Source organism: Aptenodytes patagonicus, chromosome 23 (assembly GCF_965638725.1).
Source record: "Aptenodytes patagonicus chromosome 23, bAptPat1.pri.cur, whole genome shotgun sequence".
Classification (NCBI taxonomy): domain Eukaryota; kingdom Metazoa; phylum Chordata; class Aves; order Sphenisciformes; family Spheniscidae; genus Aptenodytes; species Aptenodytes patagonicus.
The window spans coordinates 2357920-2379340 of record NC_134971.1 but is presented as its reverse complement, the minus strand read 5'-3'; the positions used below and the strand labels follow the sequence as shown (position 1 = coordinate 2379340).

The following is a 21421-nucleotide window of genomic DNA, read 5'->3' as shown; positions in this document are numbered from 1 at the left end:
TGTTTTCATGGATATAGGAGACACAGGGCTTTTGAAGAAAAACTCTACTACAGTGAGGGAGCTGATCCAGCATGGATAGCTTCACAGTAAAGGACAGCCTTTCCCTCTTTCCCCAGAGAACAAGAAACTAGCTTGAAGACAAAGGAATGTGTAACTGAACATATTAGAACTCCCTCTGGATATGATGCTTTGCTCCATTTAATCTCCTCTGGAACTGAGGGCAGACCTGCACGGGCATAGCTGCAGCTGTCTGATTCACAGTTTCCTGTTCCCAGTGTGAGCCCCAACTCTGCTTTGTTGTCTCCTTGTCCTGCCTGGGCTGCTCCCTGAGAGTGCCTCAACTGCCACCTCCCCCACCCCCCCATCCCGATTTGTGCAGGAGTGAGGAGGTTCATTTTCCTAGGACAGATTGCCACTGACAGTTTCTCAGCAGGCAGGGTGTCTCCACAGGATTTCTCAGGCCACTTTTGATGCTCCATAGTACAGAGGCCTCTGTGTACCTGAGAATTAAGGTCGTTTGGCCCAACAGAGGAGGAAAAAAATACAATAGTTTGTATTTATCTCCAAAATTTGCTGTATATCATTGTGAGGTTGTGTTTATAAATAGACATACACATGTGGAAGAGTGTGGGAACTCCATGTGAGCCAGTATTGGACCACTGCCTCCACATGATGTCAGCAGAGAGTGTACTTTAGAAGGTGTCATTCCAGGGGAGATGTAAAAATTCTGGTCTTGGCAACAGGATTTCATGGCTAATGTCACAGGACTTTGGTGTTGACTCTTGAACCATGATCTCAGTAGGACAGTGAGTGAAACATGCTGCTCCCTCCAATCATTCTTCAGTTTAAGGTAGCTGTAGTATTTTATGTGTACTCTTCTACTCTATAATGGATTGTCACATAACTATTGTTTGCTTGTATGTGGCTGTGTTTTGGTGGTGAGTGAAAATTTCTCTGCACATCCTAAATCACTGTGTTGTGTTTTTATTTTTCCACATAATGTCATGAGTTCTCTTACCATATGGTAATGGTGATACTATTGCTGATAGGACATAATATGGTGAGAATCTTTACAGAAGTGATCAGTGATCTACCCAAAGAAATTGGGAGCAGTCTGACCTCCAGCTTCTGGGGATGTCTTCTGCTGACACCAGGCTTCATAATGAAAACAAGATGTTTGTTTCTCTTTCCTTCCAGAGAGAAATGTACTAGCTTAGTTATGAGAACTGGCTGGGAGAAACAAGCCATTTTTTTTATTAGTTAGAGATGTGGTTATTAGCTGCAGCCACCCCCCCCTCCATCTAATTGTGCTGCTGTCGTGTCTGTCCCAGGGCAGCATCCCCTGCCTAGCATCAGCTCATTTCTGCATTAACTCTTCAGTAAGAGCTCACAGCCTGAATAACAGAATTCCCAGAGACAAAAGCTCTAATAAGCAAAGGCAATTGAAATGATTCATGGAAAATTTGCCAAAATCAGATAGATTCCCAGGCCACTGAGCCCCTCACCCATCCATCTCCCTTTCCCCTCCCCTTCCACCAGCCTTCCCTCCCCCACTCTGAGCCAGGCATCTCAGAGAAAAGGCTCTGCCTTGCACAGTCTGTGTGACAGCAGGAGGGAGAGGGAGCTGGAGATAGCGAGGAAGAGGAAGCCGTGCATAGGGCTGGGAAGTGCTGCATGCTGTCTTCTGAGACCGCATCCAAGCCTGGAAGAGCAGGGAACGTACTGCTTGCAGGAGCACCTTCTCTTGGCTGTTCGTTGGCATCTGCAGCAGGTGCTTGGAGACTAAAAAGGGCAGAATGGGATGAGAAACACCACTGGCAATCCAGATCGCAGTCTGTGTGATGAAAACAGAGTGTGCAGCTGACCAAAATGCAGCGCAAGAGACAAATAACCTGAGAGGAAAACCAGCAAAAGCAAAACCTAGGCTGCAGAATTCCCTACTCTGGAATCAAATACGTGTGGGGGTGCTGCTGGTCTGCCATCCGACGGTTTCTTGCAAAGACCCTGAGGTTTTTTTCGTTTCTGCTGTGAATCTTTCAGCTAATGTGAAGCGGTTTGGCTTGCAAATATTTCTCCAGTAGTTTGACAGGAGCTGGCGTCTTCTGCACTGAATTCTGAGCATGTGAAGGGACAAGGCATGTCTGTAGCCAGAATCCTGAGGCTCCCCAGGAAACGGATTCTGTGAGGCGAAAGGTTAAAGTGGGATCATGGGAGGGAAGCAGGTCAAATGGTGAGCGATTGTTGCCATTGTCATTTGAAACAGCAGGGATGGGGTGTTGATTAAAATTGTGAGAATTCAGACTTATCACTGGGGCTGTTGCCCTAAAGCCTTGACTGTGCAGGCACTGGCAACTCTGGGACTCAGTGGAGGAAGGATACGGGTTAAGAAACCAACTGGTAAAAGGAATTAAGTGGAACAGTTTGCATCATAAATCTGTCTTAAATAGCTTTAATTTCACAGCACTTATTTCTGCATGCTTTAATCACGAATTGTTATGTACTTTACAGAACAAATTACATCAGTGAATATTTCATACTCTAACGGGTTTGGTGACTGATACAAAAACTGTGGAAATGTTTCCAGCATTAACTTGATGGCATAGTGTATGAGGTAACATGACCTGTGCTGCTGCTTCATCTGAGTGCATCTCGGTGGCTCTTTCACTGTTTGGCATGGTTTGAGAGGTTGTCACTGATGCCATGTGAACCCACTGGCCTTTTAAAATGGGGAAACTGCCTGGAAAGGGGACTGTGGACATAGGAATGCCTAAGCATTATCTGTATAATTGTCGATGTTGTGGAGACCTGTAGCAACCATTTAACCCCACTCCCCTGCCCCAGCTGGGATCCTTTGTATTTGCTTTGGACTGTGGATCTGGTGCCGAGAGGAGCAGACTTTGGAAGAGGGGAATGTTATTTCCAGGCTCTGTATCCCCTTGTTTTTTGTCCTGCTCATTCTTTTCAGTTCCCTGCTCTTGCCCATCCATCAGTTTCACCACCTTCTCGCTCAACAGTTGCTAATATTGTTTTTTAGGACAGCTCTCATTCTTTCATCTTTTGCATGGATGAGAACCAGCAATGCACTTCTCAGTGGTCTTATCAGGATGGTGGCACATTCAGATTAATCAGCTGGGAATATCAAGATCTCTTCCTAGAAGGAAGTGAAATCCCTCTCAGAGTTAATGGACATGTTAGATCAGCTGGGCTTCCTATTTGTACCTGTGCTGTTTGAAAGTTTCATCCTTTCCTCTGACCCTTATTATATAATGCAAACCCAATAGTACTCTCTGGGCTCCCAAGCAATTACTTTAACTTTATGCTGTGCAACCATTCAGTGACAAGCAGGAGCAGGGGGCTGGTTACAAATGTTGTATACAAACTGTGCCTAATCAGGGACTGCTGTAATGGAGTTAGCCTTCCTGAAGGTAAATCCTTGAGCAAAGCCAGGTGGTCTGGACCTCTTTAACAATCATGCACACCCTGTTTGAGCGGGAAAGAACAGGTACTGTAGCTGTTAGAGATCCCCAATGGAAGATGGTTATTCTTTCACTTAGTAAGTTGCATTCATCTTTTCCTTTAACATGGTGAAAGTCCATTTAGTCTGGACCATTAAAACTAGACTGCTTGAAGGTCTGTAACATAAATGAGAAATAGGCCAGCACTGGCTGTGGGAGTGGATGAGACGGGAGCTGCTAGCAAGTCATTTCCATCTCTATTGCAATGCTTTTCTGATTCTGTGAGAGACCTGTGGAATATGTAGCAGCAGTGCTGGGAAGATGCAGAAGTCGAGCTGTCGAAGCCTCTTATTTTTCTAAACCTATTATATTACTTCCACACTGTTTTCTTTTTGTTCTCTGTCCTTTGTTTCTGTGTTGGCGAGAATGAAAAATCAACTCCTGCTCACACTTGCAAGGATTAGTTCCTGCGACTTTAGAGGTACATTGAATGGGTCAGTGAGCTTCAGCCACCTTTTGATGTTGTCTGGGTGATGCATTTGGGAAGAATTTCTAAAAAAAAAGATTGCTTGAACCTCACAGTCAGCTGAGGTGGCTCCAGTGAAAATATGTGGGTACTTTCAAGCAGTTTTAACCTAAGAACATGAGTGAGTGGTATTTGACTTTAAAAAATATTTTGCCCTTGGAATTTCAAGTCAGTGAAGTGGTGCTTTTGAAAGCCAGAGCAAGAGACGAAGCAAGCCAGGGTGGCTTTTTGTTCAGCTTGCCTTATGAACATAAGGCTCACAGTAAATTGTTTCTGAGCAGACCTTCAGTAGAGTGTGGTCTTACCCCTGTGTGAGTGTATGTGAATTCTGTGGTGGCGGTCTCAAACTTGCATTCTGTTAAGGAAAATGAAGAGATGCATTGTGCTACTTAGCAGTTAGCCTGCTGTGACACTGTAGAATGATGGAAAAGTTACATGCCCCGTTTGGTTTGTTAATGGCTTCTCTAGTATGCAGATAATTCTTAGTTTCAACAAGCCTGCCTGCATATTCACTTTTATCTTAGATGAGGATGATGTTGATCAGCACTAGAAGTAACTGTTTCTCCTTTCCTCTGCAGTCTTACATCGCCCAGTCCTATCCATAGTGCAAAGAGTGAATCCGCTGTAGCCCCATCAGAGGAGAAGGAAAGACTTGTGATCATCCACACTGAAGAAACAGAAACTAAAACAGGTACCTTGCAGGCAATGCTTTACAGCTCACGCTTTCATTGGGATTTGTTTGTATCATGAACTTGCTGAAAAGTTCCTCAGTGACTGAAATGAATGTAGAGAATGTGATGCTGAGTATCTGTTCACATAAAACTAAATCCCAAAACTTTTAACACTACAATAATGCCATAATATGGCAATGTCCATGAGGCTTGCAAAATAATGCTTGGGAAATAAAAAACTCTGGAGAAGGATTAAGGGTCATATATAATTTTCACTGTAGGGTGAATACTTTCATTGCAGCCTCATTAGGCCATGTTGAAAAAAACATTTTAAATTCCCTTAAAGAAAGAGTCCATGTGAGCTTGTCAAGCCCAAACTTGACTTTGTGTAAGTCGCTGTGTTTACAGCGCATCTGTGCATAGGTCAAGTGGCTCTTTGCAAGGAATTGAACAGTTGTAGTATTGTTGTGATGTTTGCATTGAGAAGTCCTTGCTGTATTGCTAAAAATGCCCTGTGATATGGTCAGTTTACACTTAAAATTTTCATGCAGATTGAAGGAAAGGTTTTCAAAGAAGTTCCTGAAGTGATTTTTTTTGTTTGTTTCTTTTCCTTCTCAGGAATGCAGCCTAATAACTCTTTCTGGTTAGCATCTATCCCATGAGCAAATGACAGAGAAGCTCTCCTAGGAAACGCTTTGCTGCCTCAGCCAGTGTAGTCCTGCTTCAGTGCTCCTTCGAAAGTGTTTGACAGACTATCTCAGCAGCTGAAGTAGCTGGCAGGCTGGGCTCTTCCTTAAATTCTTAGCAGTACTGTGTCTGCTTGCAAGGAATACAGTAGGATATTGCAGATGCATATCTACAGATGCACAGCAGCTTGCATAGGCCAATTTCAGTTTTGGTCAACTAGTTAACAAGCACTGCTATGATTATTCCTCATCAAACCTCACCCCTTCTTAGGGAAGAAAAAAAAAATATCTACAATCCTGGGCCAGCCAGTGGATGATAGTTAACCAGTGATCCAGCTTATGCTGTGGGGATCAGAAATGGCATGCAAGTCTATTAAACTTGCTAGTAAGAGAAAAGTCTTTTTCAGAATTAGGTGTGTTGTCTACCTTGAGAAAGCAGTATTATTTGGCAAGTAGAAATACTGTTTAATGCTGCCTTCAGCGGGTCCTTGGTGCACCCTCTAACACGAAGACAAGCTCTTCAAATCCCACAGTTGCTTTTCTCCCCTTAGGTATTTTCTACCACACACAGTGCAGTGCATTGTCCCTTGTGATGTGCTTTGAAATCTCCAGTACTGAGGAATCAGGTGCAGCAAAGTTAGCAAAGGGGAAGGATGCTTGTCTTTGATATATGTGTATGCAGGAAAGCTTCCTTTGCATAAAGAATGAGGCATATATCTTTGAGATTAGACAAGATGTCACACCTGTAGCAACTTCCTTGATACTGCTAGAAGACATGCTGGTTTGTTAGTGATAGCTAGTGTGGACAGCAGGCAATTATTGCGTGGTGCAAGTCTTTTCTGGACTCCTCTGTCTGTCATGACCACATTCAGCTGCTCTCTCTTCCAGAAGAGACAGAATCTCATTTCCAGCCTGAGTGGCAAGCAGGGAACTCTGGGTCATATTTGGAGAATTCATGGGAGGAGCAGCTTTTGGAACAGCAGGACCATTTGGAAAAGGAAATGGAGGAAGCGAAGAAGATGATTTCGGGTTTGCAGGTAATAGATTTTCTTCTCAGTCAGTGTTTCTTTCCACATGCATTTCTTTTCCCACCAGCTTTAACTGGAAGACAGGTTATCTTGCAGCTGAGACATTGGCCTGGAACTCAAGAGAGCTGAATAGGAGTCCTGGTCCAGTGAGGTCTCCTGGGGTGATTGTGCAAGAAGTCAGTTGGTCTCTTGGGTCACCTTGGTTAAATAGGGACAGTGGCTCTTCCCTATGTCTCACCCTGTGGGATTAGTCCCTTCAGGGAAGAGTTCCTCAGGAATGAGGAAGTATAGTGTGTATTGGGGTATATTGGCTGCAGCCAGCAAAGACCTTATCCAGCAACAAAATGCTACTGACTAAGCACTCTGACATCTTCCTTGCTTGCAATGTTTAGGCTCTCTTGGCTCCTGCAGTTGTGATTTGGTGCTGGTCACCTTTTCCAGAATGGAGAATGCCAAAACCGTCCTTTCCAATGTCCCAGATGCAATTTAGAAGACAGCTGGATCCAGCCACAGTCTTCCCTGGGGCAGGGTATGCGTGTCCCCCATCATTGTGTAGCATGCTTAACCAAGAGGGCCCAGAGAAGGAGGAAAGACGTCTGCAACTTCCCCAGCCCCAGTATATTTACCAGGGTTTCAGAGAAAGGATTTTAACATCAGTCTGTGCAATTCAGACACAACCTTTTCTTTTTCTTAGCTCAGGCTTCTACAAAACTCGGTGTTGACATGATTTGAGGCTCTTATTCAGTAGGGAGGGAGAGAAAAGGATGGGGAGAGAGAGAGGAAGATTATATTGCTATGAAGACTGAAGATCAGTGATCTTCACTAATAGTAATTAGGTGGACTGTGAGAGGGCAAAGGGCACACTGAATGCAGGTAAGAATGGAAGCACTGCAGAGAATCTAAAACTGCCTATGTTTAGAAGGTGATTATGTCTGTGTTGTCTTTTGGTTGGAGTCCAGATCCTAGCTGGCTTCACTGGCTTGGTGCCCTGTCCTGTGATGCTATGCTAACTCCTGTATGTGCTGTCGCTGTGCAAAGCACGTATGTTACTGTGTAAAGTGGTAAAGATGCAGCAGTGTTTTCCCATGTGCTGGGGCTGGGACTCCCCTTCTTCACCAGGGCACTTAGCAGCCCGCAGGTTTTGTTAGCAGCCTGAGAGAATAGAGCAGTCTTTCTGTGATTTGTGATCGGAAGTAATGCAGAGAGACAAGGAATGTCTGGAAATCAATCAAGATTCACGGAGCTGATCAGGGGCACACAGGCTTGCATCAGTCTTTCAGTGAGCTAGGCTGAGCTATAATATTTGGCACATTCTCTACGCAACTATTTATTTGCGGGACCTTTTCCTTGCTGCCCTGTTCCAGTCCCTGACCAAATGACCCTCAGCCCAATGTGTTTGACTCTGCATGGGGAGTAGAGCCTCTGATCCATATGGTAAAGACCCTGAACTCTCCCAGGAATATTCCTTTCTGTTTGTGCTGGGAACCATACTGCCTTTGAATTGTAAATACTTATGTGCCAGTAAACAAAGCAGAGATTGTGTGAGAAGCATAGGCAGCCGGGGCGAAGGGTGGGGTGTGGGTGGGTGGGCACTTTCCCTGTGGACAATGGGCAGGAAACAAAAGACTCAAAAAAAAAAAAAAAAAAAAAAAAAAAAAAAATTTGCTTGGTTCACTGGTAAAATCTGGTTGCATTATGTGCCCACTGGGAGCAGGGAGAGGCAGCACTGGAGGGACTGACATGTCCTGTTCCTCCAACCCTGGCCCCATGTTTCAGGAGTGAGGGCAAGCAGCTGGCATTGCTGCCCCTTCATCCCCTGGGAGTAGGAAGAGGCAGCTGATGTTGCTAGCCAAGAAATTGGATTTGATTAATTGATTTTCCCCTTCTTGCTCAATACTTAAGAGCCTCCAGTTTGTGAAAGTTTGACTGCAGTATCAGGGACCTGATGTACATATACGCCATAAGGCGCTAAAACCATGGCAGCTTTTTATGTTCCTGTGTGATTCCTGCTTGAGTGTCCTGCTGGGAAGACTTTGGGATGCACTCAGAAAACAATTTTCCAAAGAGCTTTTGCTGAATACAGATTTTATTTAACTGAATTTAACTGAGTACAGATTGTTATTTGCTATTCAGCAGCAGTTGCAGCTCTTTGGTGGAAGATTCTGTCAGCAGGCAGAACCTGACCTGACCAGAACAAGACCTCAAGAGCCTTGAACTCTTTTGGGGCTGAACTGGAGTATTACTGCAAATGGGATATTTTGTTTTTAGCCATGGAGTTCAAACAGAAATAAACTAGAAAGCTAACTGAAAGAAAGAGGCATGACTCTTTCCAATGTGTCCAGTTTATGCAACATCCTGGCACATACCAAGTGCCCTGAGTCCTGGAAGTTAGAGACAGAAAGGTCAATGTAAAAACCATCAGCTAGAGAAAACCAGTATGGTATACCCTGCTGGAGATCTGGCCTGGTCCTGGTAGTCACACTTCCTACAGTGCATGCTTTTTCCTCCTTCTCAGGCTGGATTTAGTCTACTATGGGAATTGGCATCTTCCTGCAGACATCTGGGCTACCTTGGAGCTGGCTTCCCTGACCATCCTGTTTCTAAAGTCTTTTGTAGATGTGTGGTTAGGAGAATGGCTTCTTTCGGCAGAGGATACTTCAGTCTCATTCCAGAAGAGAAGCCTTACAACGTAAACCTGGTTCAGTCTCTGCTTTAGACTGCAAATCTGTTATTGTAGTGAAGGCTAGCCTTGGACTGAAGCCTGAGACAGACTTCACTTCCTGAAAATCTGAGTTGTTGTCCTTGTTTGGTGTCTTTCTGTGAGGAAGAGTATTGGCTGACAGGTGTCTCTGGGAGAGCGTTTTCAGGGGATAAATCTTGTTCATTCCTGAAAAATTCTACTCATTTTTGAGGGGAATAAGTCAGCAGAAATGGAAAATGAAGCTGTTTAGAGTCTGTTGATATGAATGACTGTTATCCAGAGCTGCAGCTAGCCTGTTTTCCTTTGAAACCCCTGAAGAGGAGATTTTTTTCTTCAACTTCCCAGGCTTTGTTGCTCAATGGGTCTTTACCTGAGGATGAGCAGGAAGGATCCTTTGAACTTTGTGAACATGGAGCCTGCCCCGAAGAGCAGCTGGTGAGCACATTGCTGTACCTACATTTCTGTGATCAAGCTGCCCTTTGCAGTGTTCTGCCACAGGCAGGTGTCCTGCACAATAATAACCATGGTGTTTTACATTCAGATCATAATCCGAAGTCGTCTGGACCAGAGTGTGGAAGAAAATCAAGACCTAAAGGTTAGAGGGGGGCAGATGAAAGAGGAAGAGACGTTTTGGGTCAAGAGATCTTTGCAGACTCTGTCCTACTTGATTTTTTTTTTTAGGGGGGGGAGTGGACAACACAATGGATGATGTGGGGGATATATTGTGTTAGGGCTTCAACTCTGTTCCCATATTCTGCTGTGTGGGATCTCCATCCCTCCAGGAGCATAGATATCTGCTTCCCTGAAATCCTAATTCATCAACCTGGAGAGCACTCACAATACTTGTCTGGGAAGTATTTATTGTATCCATATTAGCAGTTAATAAAAGTTTGTGGGATAGCGCCAGAAAAATATATGCTGCCTCCCCACTTTGCCTCAAGCAAATGCTGGTGAAGTCAGTTGCTGGTAAAAGTGTTTTTAAGTGTTACTGGAATTTAAATGAGCCTTGAAATATATTTTTTCTGCATGTTCTTGAAGCTGGAGGGACCCAGGTTGTACTAGCTTCTCAAAACTTTATCCAGGACAGCTGTTAAGTTTCTAGCCATGTCTGAATATAAACAATCTTTCAAGCAGGAAATAGATGCAGCTAAGAACAACCTGCCTTGTCAAGCTTGCCTTAGTTCAGCTTTCTGCTGATGCTGGCTCTGAGACCAGTTCTGATGCTAGGAGAGAAGTATTTGACATTGTCTTGAAGGACAGATTTGGGGGACTATAGGCAATCTTTTTCTCTCATGGTTTTAATAGCAGGGGATTAGGGAGCTGCTCAACTGTTTTGTCATGTTTGTAACTCATTAAAATGGCTCAGGGTCTGACAAGCTCTTTGATCTGTGGGAAAAGGTGGGATGTGCTTTCTCCTGAAGCAGGTGCTTGGGGACAGAGCACGCTGACTTTGGTTGATTCTGAAGGGGGGACAAGATGCCATTTAATCAAACTGTGTTGCATTTACAGAAGGAGCTACTGAAATACAAACAAGAAGCTCGAAACCTACAGGGAATAAAGGTGAGGAAAGGGGCACTTCATCAAATATACATAGTAAAGCTTTAGAGTTTGCTGCAGCCCATGAGTAGGGCCAGCAGCAACCATACACCTCTGAGGAATCTCAAATTGCGGAGGGAGTTATATTAGGGGACCTGGAGGTGGGGAATCCTATGGTCTGTTTCTGGCTCCAGGGAGAGACTGCAGTTGAGGCAGGCACAAGGAGTTAGGTCTTCTGGGTTCTGTTTCTGTCTGTAGGATTTTAGTCAAATGTTCCCTTCTTTTCTGTTTCCCCTGAACAAAATATGAGGTGTAGGATGCCTGCTTGGTTCTCATGGTTCTTTTCTCCTCCTCCCACCCCTCATCTTGGGGTACGCACACTAGGATTGGCCCAGTGAACTCATTAATGACAGCAGAGGAAAAAGAGCATGGGGGTATCCTTGTCCTCTTCAGCTGCAGTATTTTTCACGACTTTGGCTCCTGTTTGTTCAGTTTCTCCCTCTGGAGTTCTGAACACTAATAATCTACTCCTGAGCAGAGGTATTTTTAGAGCTGTCTGTCAGGCTCCTGTGAAGGAAGCAAACAGCAGTAGCTGTCCAAGGTAGAGCTCTCAGCTTCTGGGTGACACTGAGTGAAAGGTGCAGAATTAATCCTGACTTTGGCCTCTTCAGAGAGGATTTCGCTGCACAACTAGGTCACACTGAGAGCTTAAGTTTCCTTGTGTCCTTGGCTGATGTTGGCCTCTTTCTGCCCTCTGGATGCTGCAGATGCATGGCTGGAGACACTAGCTGTAGGCCACTGAAAAGACCCTCCGAAGACACTGCTGTTTTCTTCCATAAGAGCAAATTGTCAGGCCACTTCTTGAGCAGGAAGTTCAGGCAGAAGCACAGAAATCCCTCTGTCCCAGATGGCTAGAATGTTGGCAGAGAAATCACTTTTGGGTAAGAGAAAGGCAGAAGGGCTGAGAGCCCATTGGGCGGATGTCTATATACCTCCTGCTCTCTTGGGCCCTTGGCCAACACTTCAGCCCTGTGAGTGGCCCCACTGTGTTATGGCCACTGGTCTAGGTCACTCACTTCCCAGGGAAGGGTCTCTGCCTCTGTCTTGCACCTTCCTACAGATAACATCTTTTCCTAGGATGCTTTACAGCAAAGGCTGATTCAACAGGATGCTTCAGTTCTTCAGCTAAAGCAGGAACTGCTGAGAGCTAACATGGACAAGGAGGAATTGCACAACCAGAACGTGAGTCACTGTGCTGCTGAGGGTTAGATTATTTTAGGAGGTTGGCGGCCCTGAGGGCTCCAGCAGCCACAGGGTGGAGTTGGTGGTTGCAGCAGAGTTCTTGGGGTCGTGGGATAGTGAACAACCAGTCAAAGGCCTCTGCGTAGTAAAAACTGCACACAGTCTACTAGCCAGCTGTGAGACTCGCTGGAGTTTCCTGTTCTTCACTCCCACTTCCTGTCCTCCAAGACCTTCAGCTGAAACAAGGAGGGGCTTCCCATGATGTTTTCAGTACAGCTGCATTCTTCCTTCCTCATTGTGCTCCCTGGGTTAGCAAGTGGCACTTTGACAGGTGGAGCTGCCATGTACAGTGTCTCTCCGGAGAGAGAAGGGCAAGGAAGGAACTGTCCTGTCCAAAATGTTGCCATCCTTAGACACCAGCTCCCTTGAGCTCTGCAGATGTTTGGTCTCAGGTCACCCTTTAGCACAGGGGGGCAAAGAGGTTGTCACTAACTCTCCAGGAATACCTACCTCACACATATTTGTTATTTCTGCAGGTTGACCTTCAGAGGAAGGTTGAAGAGAGAAACCGGTTACTGGCAGAATACAAAGTAATGGCACCTCTCTTCACTGGAGGCTTTGCTGAGGGCAGCATCTGGTCGTCCTTCAGTTTTATGAATGTGACTGCTGTCTCTCTGGCACTCAGTCACCTCTAGGAATGGCACTGTGGGTAGTGAATAAGTTGCAATAGCCATGGATGTTTGTAATGAGATGGAGGGATAAGATGTTCTTTGTGTTCTCTCCACAGCTTTTTATAGTAGACTTTTACTGTCATGGTTTTTCTGTGATGCCTTGCTGAGTATCTAACACTTGTGCAGAAGCCTATCAGGTTAGGTTGGGTCACCTGATTGTCCACTGATCCCTCAGGGATCTGTTTTCTGTGGGACAGTTGTCTGGCCTCAGTAATGGATCTTTGCTGGGCAAGGGGACACCAGGCAACCTGACCGATCTTTTCAAAAAAAGCTTTGACACTCAGTTCTAACATCTAGCTAGAAGTACGGGGTTACTTGTTGTGTAAGTCAGCCTGTAGAGGAACCTGATCCTGGCAGACAACATAACCTTCCCTGCCATGGGAAGATGATTGTGAGCCTTACTCACTGTCCTGTTGATTCTCTTGATTACTGTGTTGCAGAAAGAACTGGGCCAGAAGGATCGGCATTTACAGCAGCATCAGACCAAACTGGATGAAATTCTTAGGCAGCTTTCTGAGGCCAACTACCAACAGGTATGGAGCGGGTGGGCTGCACTGATGACCTGAGAGCTGGCACTTACCTTGGTGGCTCAGTTTGTGCTGACTCTTCTACTCCCCTCACCAGGTGGATTTGGAGCGGGAGCTGGAGCACAAAGAGGCCCTGCTAGCTCACTGCATGAAGAGAGAAGCTGAAGAGGTATGGGAAGCCTTGGTCTACACATCAGACTGTTGGAGTGATGTTTCTGTCCAGCACCCTCTAGCTACCTATATCCAGAAATCATCCACTTCATCCCAGAGAGGCCTGGCTCTGCAATCTCATTGTCAGTGCCCTAACCAAGGCAGCTAGGCTCCACAAAGCATCCAACTTACCAAAGCTCTCAGCAGTGAGCACTCTGGCTTAGCCTCTTATATCAAAATCCTAAGGGATGAAACAGTGAGGGGAACACAGGAGCGAGTGGAAGCCAGAGGCTCTTGGCTTCTAACTTCAGCTCTGACACTGGCTAATGGTTAGACCAGGGCTTAGCTTCTTACCTCCTCCTTTTCCTGTTGACCCTGGTATTGAGCGCTTGGAACTGTCTTGGTGGAAGGAGTGCCAGCCCCAATATCTGTCCCTGCACAGTGCCACTTGAACACTGATTGTGCTCAGTAGAGCTTGCAGAGCCCTCTGATACAGCAGCAAGCCCCTTCCTGTCTCTGCCTCTTTCTCCACCTGTATGAGGGGAATCATGTTTGTGCTCTGACCTATAGGACTGCCTGCACACTCCTTAGTGAGTGTATTTACCTGGTAGAAGATGGGAGTTATGTCACTGATGTGGAAAACTTTCACGCCCTCTCATCATTTTGAAGTTCTCAAATTGGGATCTTTGGGGGGGTCCTAACACTTACATTCCTAGTGGCACACGTGTCTTCCCCTGAACAGGTGATGGCTTACAGCAGTCATAGTGGTCAGAGCAATGGCTTCCTCCAGACAGCAGGAAAAGGAGCTGCTCCCACAGCCCACCGAGGGGTAAGTGCACCTAAGGAATATTTTCCCAGCCAGATGCAGATGAGGGCTCCAGATATCCTGGAAGCTATTATCTTGTTAAGAGATATTTTCCTCTTTCTAAGACCTGTGGCTTTAGGTGGGAGGAAAGCAGCCTGGAGTTAGTCTGACTGACTTGTGGTCTCTTGGGCAGACAAATGACCTGCAGCTGGTTCGTGATGCCCTTCGCAGCCTCAGGAACAGTTTCAGTGGCCATGATCCACAGCATCACACCATTGACAGCCTGGAGCAGGGCATCTCCAGCCTGATGGAACGGCTGTACCGCATGGAAACGCAGAAGAGGCAAGAGAGAAGGGTAAAGGCTTCTTAAGGCACTTGGCTCTTAATTTCTGCCCCTCACACACAACCCAGAGCTAAGCAGCAATGAGAGCTCCAACTGGGAAGTGACATTTTGCTCTCACTCTTTTGGCTTTGCATCCTAGATCCGGGGGAAATCACCAGCAAGCAGAGCAACAAATGAGTGTAGAGACTCCTGGCCTCCCAAATCCAGTAAGTGCCTTTCAGCTCCTGCCCTCCCACTACCAAATTCATTGCTCAGGTTTCCTGGCCACAGTCCAGGGCATAGCATCCCCTTGGGAATCTGCCACCTCCAGCTTCTTATTCCCTTTACCAGAGCTCACTTTCCTCCCTTTAGTCATTTGCTCTACAGATTAGACTTCACTGCAAAGGAAAGGGGGCAGAGACAATCTATGGCTGCTTGTTAGTAAAGCACCATCACAGTGGGAGTCTGGGCCACTTCGGTAGCACTGCAGTATAAATAACTATGATAAACAATCACCCCTGGGATGAGTGGGAAATGTGATGTTGTTTCAGCTTTCCTGCTGGTTTGCACCATCTAGTGGACACAGATTAACTACAGTTGCCTCTTCCCCTGCTCCCCCCTCAGTGTCTAGCTCCTTTCATATACACATAACAGCACTGTCCTTTCTGACACCATGTTTCCTGGCTCCAGCTGCAGCAGCTCCACGTTTGCTTTTCATCATGAAGGCTGTTTTTTCTAATGTGGGTTGTAAATGTCACCTAGAAAGTCTGAGGTTGTAGGGGACTGTAGGTACTGGGGAAAGACGGAGGCCCCCACCTTTCAGCTGCACTGTAGTGTCCAGCAGCAGGGTAGCCTGGAGGTACAAGATGCGGAGGAAGGTAGGAGAGGAACTCAAAAGCCTGAAGTGGGTTGTGGGGAGGATTTGCTGGCTTCTCCCTCCTCTCCCATAAACTGCAGTTTTTAGAGCAGCCACAGTCATGTGTTCTCTGCGTGCAAACCGTACCTCTCCCTTTTTGCAGACTCCATCCCCCTCCACTGCAGCAGGAAATTTGAGTTGTGCAGCCACAAACATAGAATGTCTTGGGTGTAAAGAGCTCTAAGAGGTGGTTCCAAAGACTTGTTAAATTAGAAAGCCTTTGAATGGGTGTCCATAATGTTTTCTGCATGCTAGGAATCTTAAAACTGTAGAGTCACTCAGTGTGAACCTTCCTCTGCTTCAGCTTTTGGCACAGCACATTGCAGGGAAGCAGGAAACAAGGCAGTAGCCAGAGAGAGAAACACAAATGAGCAAAGAAAAAGCCCATGCACAAACACCCATCCTGGCCAACTAGAATGGGAATATGGGGAGGAGACAGATAACCTTTTGCCTTGATGATGATCAGTCATTTCATCCTGCTCTACCCATCTGCAAGTGAAGGCAAGTGATAATGTAGCTATACTAGATGGGGTACTGTTCAGTCATTTTCTCTTCCAGAAAGGTTCTCCTGTCACTGCTGAGGTAGTGAATAGAGTGTCTGTGGAGTAGATGGTGGCAGCAAGCCCCTCTGTGGATGGGACAGTAATCCTGGAGGACAGTGCTAGGCAAATCTTCCATGCTAATACCACAGTTGGATGCACCTTAAAATGCAAAGTTTTCCAGTAAGCAGGGGCATACCTGGCCCTTCCCAACAGGGATGATTAGCAACCCTCCTAAGAATCTCTTCCCATCACCATGTTCTCTGCTGTGATGGCAAATTTGCTGAGACCACCCCTTTTGTCTCCTGTTGTGGCAGGAGACAGGCTGTTGCCCAATGATTGTGCTCTTTTCTTTGCAGAACTGCCTCATTCTCACAGCACACCCGTGATGAGCACCAGTGCCTGCACCAAAGTGTTGTACTTCACTGACCGCTCCCTCACACCTTTCATGGTCAACATACCAAAGAGGTGAGGTCTGGCTTTGCCTTCCTGACACTGATGTGGGAGGTGCTTGTTTCCCTTAATGCATTAGTCTGATCTCTTCCGGGTACGGTCACCACTAGCACAGGTTTGCTGTGCATTAACTTGAGCGTTGGATTTCATACCATTGTCTGGGGAAGATTGCCTAAAGCAGTCCCTGAGCTGATGCATTTGATTTAGAGACGTAAGATTCACCTCTTTTTTTTATCAACTTCCAAGAGCAAGAGAAAGCAGCCAAGCAGTTCTATTGCAGCGTGTAGTGCAGGATGCTCCTGTCAAAACAACTATGGTTGTCAAAGCAAAAGGAAAAGTGAAAAAGGCAGTTTTGAGGTGGTTCTTAGTAAATCAGAAGGCAATTCTTCCTCTGAAGAAGACCTTGGAATTGACAGATGTGTTCCTGGAGGGGCACACTCTTCACATCCCTGTGGCCAGGGTGCCACATGCCTAGCTAGACTTGTGCTGTGGCTCTGCATGCCATATAGTTAACACTTGAGCTAAATCTGGTAATGGTGTACCATGGGATAGTGCCAAACTCTTCCCTTGCAGGTTAGGGGAAGTGACTCTGAAGGATTTTAAGGTAGCTATTGATCGTGAAGGAACCCACCGGTACCACTTCAAAGCCCTGGATCCAGAGTTTGGCACGGTCAAGGAGGAGGTAAGCATGGAATTCAGCTATCAGCCGCTTTGTGTTCAGTGTTACCACACAACCCTGGAGACCGTGGTCACCTCACTTCTAAACTAATGAAATCTTTGAACTTGCCCCCGAACAGACTGTCTATTTTCACAACTATAGATTAAGCTTCTCTTGTAAGGTGCTAAAATGGGATGTTTTCATCCCCAGCCAGAGCAATTACATGAATGTGGTTGCAATTGCCTGGGGGTTACAGAGCCCCTTGGGTAAAGAGCTGGCTATTGGCAAAGACAGTCTGTGACACGGCACTGCTCGGGGAACACTGGGCAAACACCCAGAGTACAATTCTAGCCCTTTAAGTGGCTTTATAAAACCTGTTGCAATGAGAGACACTTCAAGCAAATGTGGTTTATTCAAAATACATTCTCCTACTTTTTTTTTAAAGGTTTTTCAGAGATAACTCTGTTTATGGCATCTTTTCCTCTGTGTACTGCATTACAGCCCTGTTTATGCTCAGGCTGATGTTGGTGTGGATTGGATTCATTAAGGGTTATTGGGATCGTTCCTGTTTCACAAATTAAGACAAGTGCAAAGGGTTACCCTCTCTGGGAACAGTCAGCTGACTAGGCAGCCATTCTGCAGAAACAGCTGAAGATTGTAGTCTAGATCAGAAAAGGCATGTTTCCTGCCTTTTATTTTACCTTTTCTGTCAAAAACATGCCAATAATAATCTTGATGGTTACTGGTTAAAGAAGGGGCCTAATCTGTTTGTTACCTAAAACCTGAAAAGATTACTCAGACATGAATGATGGATGAGGTACATGTTCTCTGGGCTGTGTAGTGAAATCTGAGCTAGGATCTCTGACTTGATGCCAGCCTCTTATGCTACTCACGCTGTAGAAGAGTGGTATCCAGACTCCAGACATGACTGGACTCCCTTTTTTTGTAGGTATTCCATGATGATGACATCATTCCTGGTTGGGAGGGGAAAATTGTGGCCTGGGTGGAAGAAGACCATGGAGAGAATTAATCAAGCTTTTAAGTCTTGTCACTGTGGAAACCTGTAACTGGCTGCTGAGCTCAAAGAATGACCAAAAAGCATGTGTGCTGGAAGGAGTCCAATTCAAGCTGCCAAAAAAGAGGGCTTCTCTGCAAACAACGGGTAGTGAATGTTGTGTGCCTGGACGCCTGGCATCTGACTTTCCATGGCCAAATGCAAACAGTGTTCTAAGACTGAAATGACAGGACTGTGGGAAAGAAACACCTTGCTTTGTCCTGTCAACTAAAACCTGAAGGCCTTAATGATGCATTGCTCCCTTCCACTGCTTCTCCATTCCTGCAATATGTGCTGCAGACTGTGATCTGGGCATTTCAAGTCTGGTTTCTTGTACATGGCTTTACATAAATCTGCACTGATGGTAAAAATGCGAAGCTTTGCCTTCTTGAGTCAGAAGAAGCCGTGAGATTATGCAAGCCGAAGGTTTGAACAACTTTGGTCCTGGACTTGCACATTCTGCAGGAGCAGAGTGAACTTTCTGGACATTCCAGAATGACAGTATAAAAATCTGACTTGGGGAGGGAAGACAGTCTTCTGGAGGTTTTACACATGGTCTAAAGCAAAGATCACCAGCTTGGCAAAGCATCCTTTCTCCCAAACTCAGGCTTCCATTTCCTAGCCCTGCTTTTCCCACTTCCTTTCCAAAGCTGTACTCACTTCTGAGGCGCTCTGGGTTTGCTTTGTTGCCGTGGGGACTGTGGGATCTTGGTGCTTGCTTATTTGCTGAAGGACTTCATTTGTGGGGGAGCTGGAATCAGCTGCTTCCCTGAGGTACTTATAACCCCTCTCCTTGTTGAGCCTCTTTCCCTACACTCCTCCTCTCTCCTCTTTCAGCAAGGCAGACAGTTTGTTGCCTCCTGTGCACGGGCATCACTGTGTGCTGCTGTCCACTCATTGCCAGGGCCACCAAAGACTTATCCACACCAGTAAGATAAACCCCATCAGTTACACCACCAGTTCCCTGATATGCCTGCTCCTGGAGTGCCTGAAGGATCAGGAAATAAATGACTGCTTGGGAAAGAACAAGCCCTAAAATCCCTGAGGGTGTGTTTTTCTTTTTTTTTTGTGGGTTTTTTTGTTTGTTTCTGCATTACCTGTCTCTGCCCTTCTGCTGCTGGTCAGCTGTACTTCCAGAGCGCTGGCTGCAATGTGCAGCAGACTGTTGACTTAAAAGGTCAAATGGCAAGTGAAGGCTCTGCTCATTCTCGGTACATGTGGCACTTCTGTGGACTACCTGTGTGTCTGTGCTGTGCATGGGGCTGGGAGAGGGTGAACCTGGTTTTACTGTTTTATATTAACATGTCCTTTTGTAAACATGTTCCTGTTCTTGGAATTATTTTGTATCAGTTTACATTTGTCTGAGGACTGTGGATATTTTTATACTAGTGCAAGTGCTTTCTGTATATTTCTGCACGCATTATACTGTGTTTTACTCATTTTCTAGTGGATGCTGAGGTGTTTTGTATCATCTCCTGTTAACACAACACTGGGCTCATAACTTTATTTTACTATGGAAATCCAACTAGTTCCTACTGGGTTTTATATTTTTGCCAGCTTTAATAGGCAGCAACAATACTATTTATTTTCTCACTGCTTCACTGTCTAGGAAGTAGCTCAAGGCTCTTAATGTGGCTCTGTGCCACACTGGCACAACACAACATGCCTCCTGTTCTGGACAATTTGTTATGGTGACTTTCTCCTTACAGACAGCAGCAGGAAAGTTCATCAATAAACAAGTTCATCAATGGGCTGCACAGGGGGAATACATCTCTTTTGGAAAAGAAACCAAGATTTTTCTTCCTCACTGGAAATAGTTTCTCTGTTGCATGATCTCTAGTGGGTTGGTAAAGAAGAGCATGGGGTTGTTATACTGAAATCAATTGTATTTGAATTGCAAATTTTTCTCAAGTGTTTCTTTCTTCAGGTTTTACTTACCAGTTTTATTTCAGCAAGAGCCATGCACCCAGACTAGAATTTTATGGAGAAAACTAAGACAATTTTCAAGGTCTGTAGTTGCCAGTTCCATACCCCTCTCTGCTACTCAAAGATGAGCAGTTTGGTTTTGGAGCACTGAAGACACAGGACGCTGTTAGTGTGATCAGAGCTTCTAATGGATAAGGCTTCAATCCTGCCTTGCCCATAGCTATCCAGATTTCCCATGAAGAAAATAGTTGTTAGCTGATACAGGAGACAGCCTGTTCTTGTTCTTAGATCAGTTCAGAGAACTAACCATGGTCACATTTAATATGCTTACTGCTGCCAGAGAGCCAAGGACTGAATCCTATATGGAAACACATGCTCTCCAGCGCAACAACGGGCTATATTTGAGAAGGAGCAAGACTGGACAAAAGGCTTGCTTTTTGGCGCTGGCAGTCGTGTACCTTTCATCTATGTAAGCTAGGACAAAAGAAGACATCCCCCGAGATGGAGCTGATAGCAATGCTCTGTTCTTGGGTTCCTATATGCAGCTCGCCTCTGTGATAGCAGAGGTAGAATTGCTGGAGTTGCTGTCACTGAAGCTGAAGGACTGCTACTCTGATAAGCTGTATCCCATAGACAGTTTGGGTTCAGCTTTATTTCTGTATTGACATTGCAGCACCTTAAGCCTTTTTACCTTTGCATGATTGACAGAAAGGGGTCTGGAGGAGGTAAGGAATATTAGGCATGGGGATAAGAGGTTTCAGGTGGAGAAGCTGTTGGCCGGATGTTTCTCTCTGATAAAAGCAAAAGATTTTGCTTTTAAATGAGTTTAGCACTGCTGTAACACTGACTTCAGTAGATTTATTCTGGGGATGCACTCAATATCATACCCAGGACTTGTATTTTTCACTGCTTTGAATGTTTATTTCTGTCCCAACTTTCTTCAAAGTTACTTTCCTATTCCTATACTTGTAACTTGCTTATGTAACATACATGCTATGTGTAAAATTATATTTTCATAGAAACTATTTGCATTTGTCACTTAGAAAGGGCAGTTACTCTAAAGCCTGTTCTCTAGGAAAGTGAAGCTTTATCTGTACATCTAAACCAGACATACCTGACTGGATAAGCCTTGGCTCAGTGGACCAAGCAGTTACCTCAATAAAATGGGGTTTGCAAACTGAGTCTGTTCAGTGCTTGTGAAGGGGAAGATGGCTTTGAAATGAGAAGGCACAGATAGGGATACTGTGCATAAATCACTGGGAGTGCTTAAGGTTAGCCTCCCATTGGTCATGGAGAAAACCTTTTCTATCACTTTTCCACAATGTTTTAGGAAAGCATGTATTTTCTGAAACTTATGAGATTAGCAGACTTAAAATCAGGTGCCCCGAAGAGCAGGCTGAGAGTGTTAGTAAAATTTACATTTACTTTTAAAATCCGCATGGCCAATACAAAATTGAAACACAAGCTCTGCTCAGCTGCCTTTGGCAACAGCGAA

The 21421-nt window shown here is 45.4% G+C and overlaps 1 protein-coding gene across 5 annotated transcripts in view; it reads left to right on the top strand.

Moving 5' to 3' along the window:
• Positions 1 to 21107, top strand: part of DIXDC1 (DIX domain containing 1) — a 53762-nt gene extending 32655 nt beyond the window's left edge. For 4 of the 5 annotated variants that reach the window (XM_076358731.1, XM_076358730.1, XM_076358732.1 and 1 more), the window contains 15 exons: positions 4560 to 4672; positions 6227 to 6375; positions 9413 to 9502; positions 9609 to 9662; positions 10577 to 10627; positions 11741 to 11845; positions 12382 to 12435; positions 13017 to 13109; positions 13201 to 13272; positions 13996 to 14082; positions 14252 to 14413; positions 14541 to 14607; positions 16195 to 16303; positions 16862 to 16970; positions 17896 to 21107. In XM_076358731.1, coding sequence (XP_076214846.1) covers positions 4560 to 4672; positions 6227 to 6375; positions 9413 to 9502; positions 9609 to 9662; positions 10577 to 10627; positions 11741 to 11845; positions 12382 to 12435; positions 13017 to 13109; positions 13201 to 13272; positions 13996 to 14082; positions 14252 to 14413; positions 14541 to 14607; positions 16195 to 16303; positions 16862 to 16970; positions 17896 to 17976 — 1396 coding nt within the window. In that variant the 3' untranslated portion in view covers positions 17977 to 21107. Of the gene's footprint in view, positions 1 to 2015; positions 2231 to 4559; positions 4673 to 6226; positions 6376 to 9412; positions 9503 to 9608; positions 9663 to 10576; positions 10628 to 11740; positions 11846 to 12381; positions 12436 to 13016; positions 13110 to 13200; positions 13273 to 13995; positions 14083 to 14251; positions 14414 to 14540; positions 14608 to 16194; positions 16304 to 16861; positions 16971 to 17895 lie in introns of those variants that run through there. The other variant, XM_076358733.1, reaches the window with a different exon arrangement.
• The last annotated feature ends 314 nt before the right edge of the window (positions 21108 to 21421 follow it).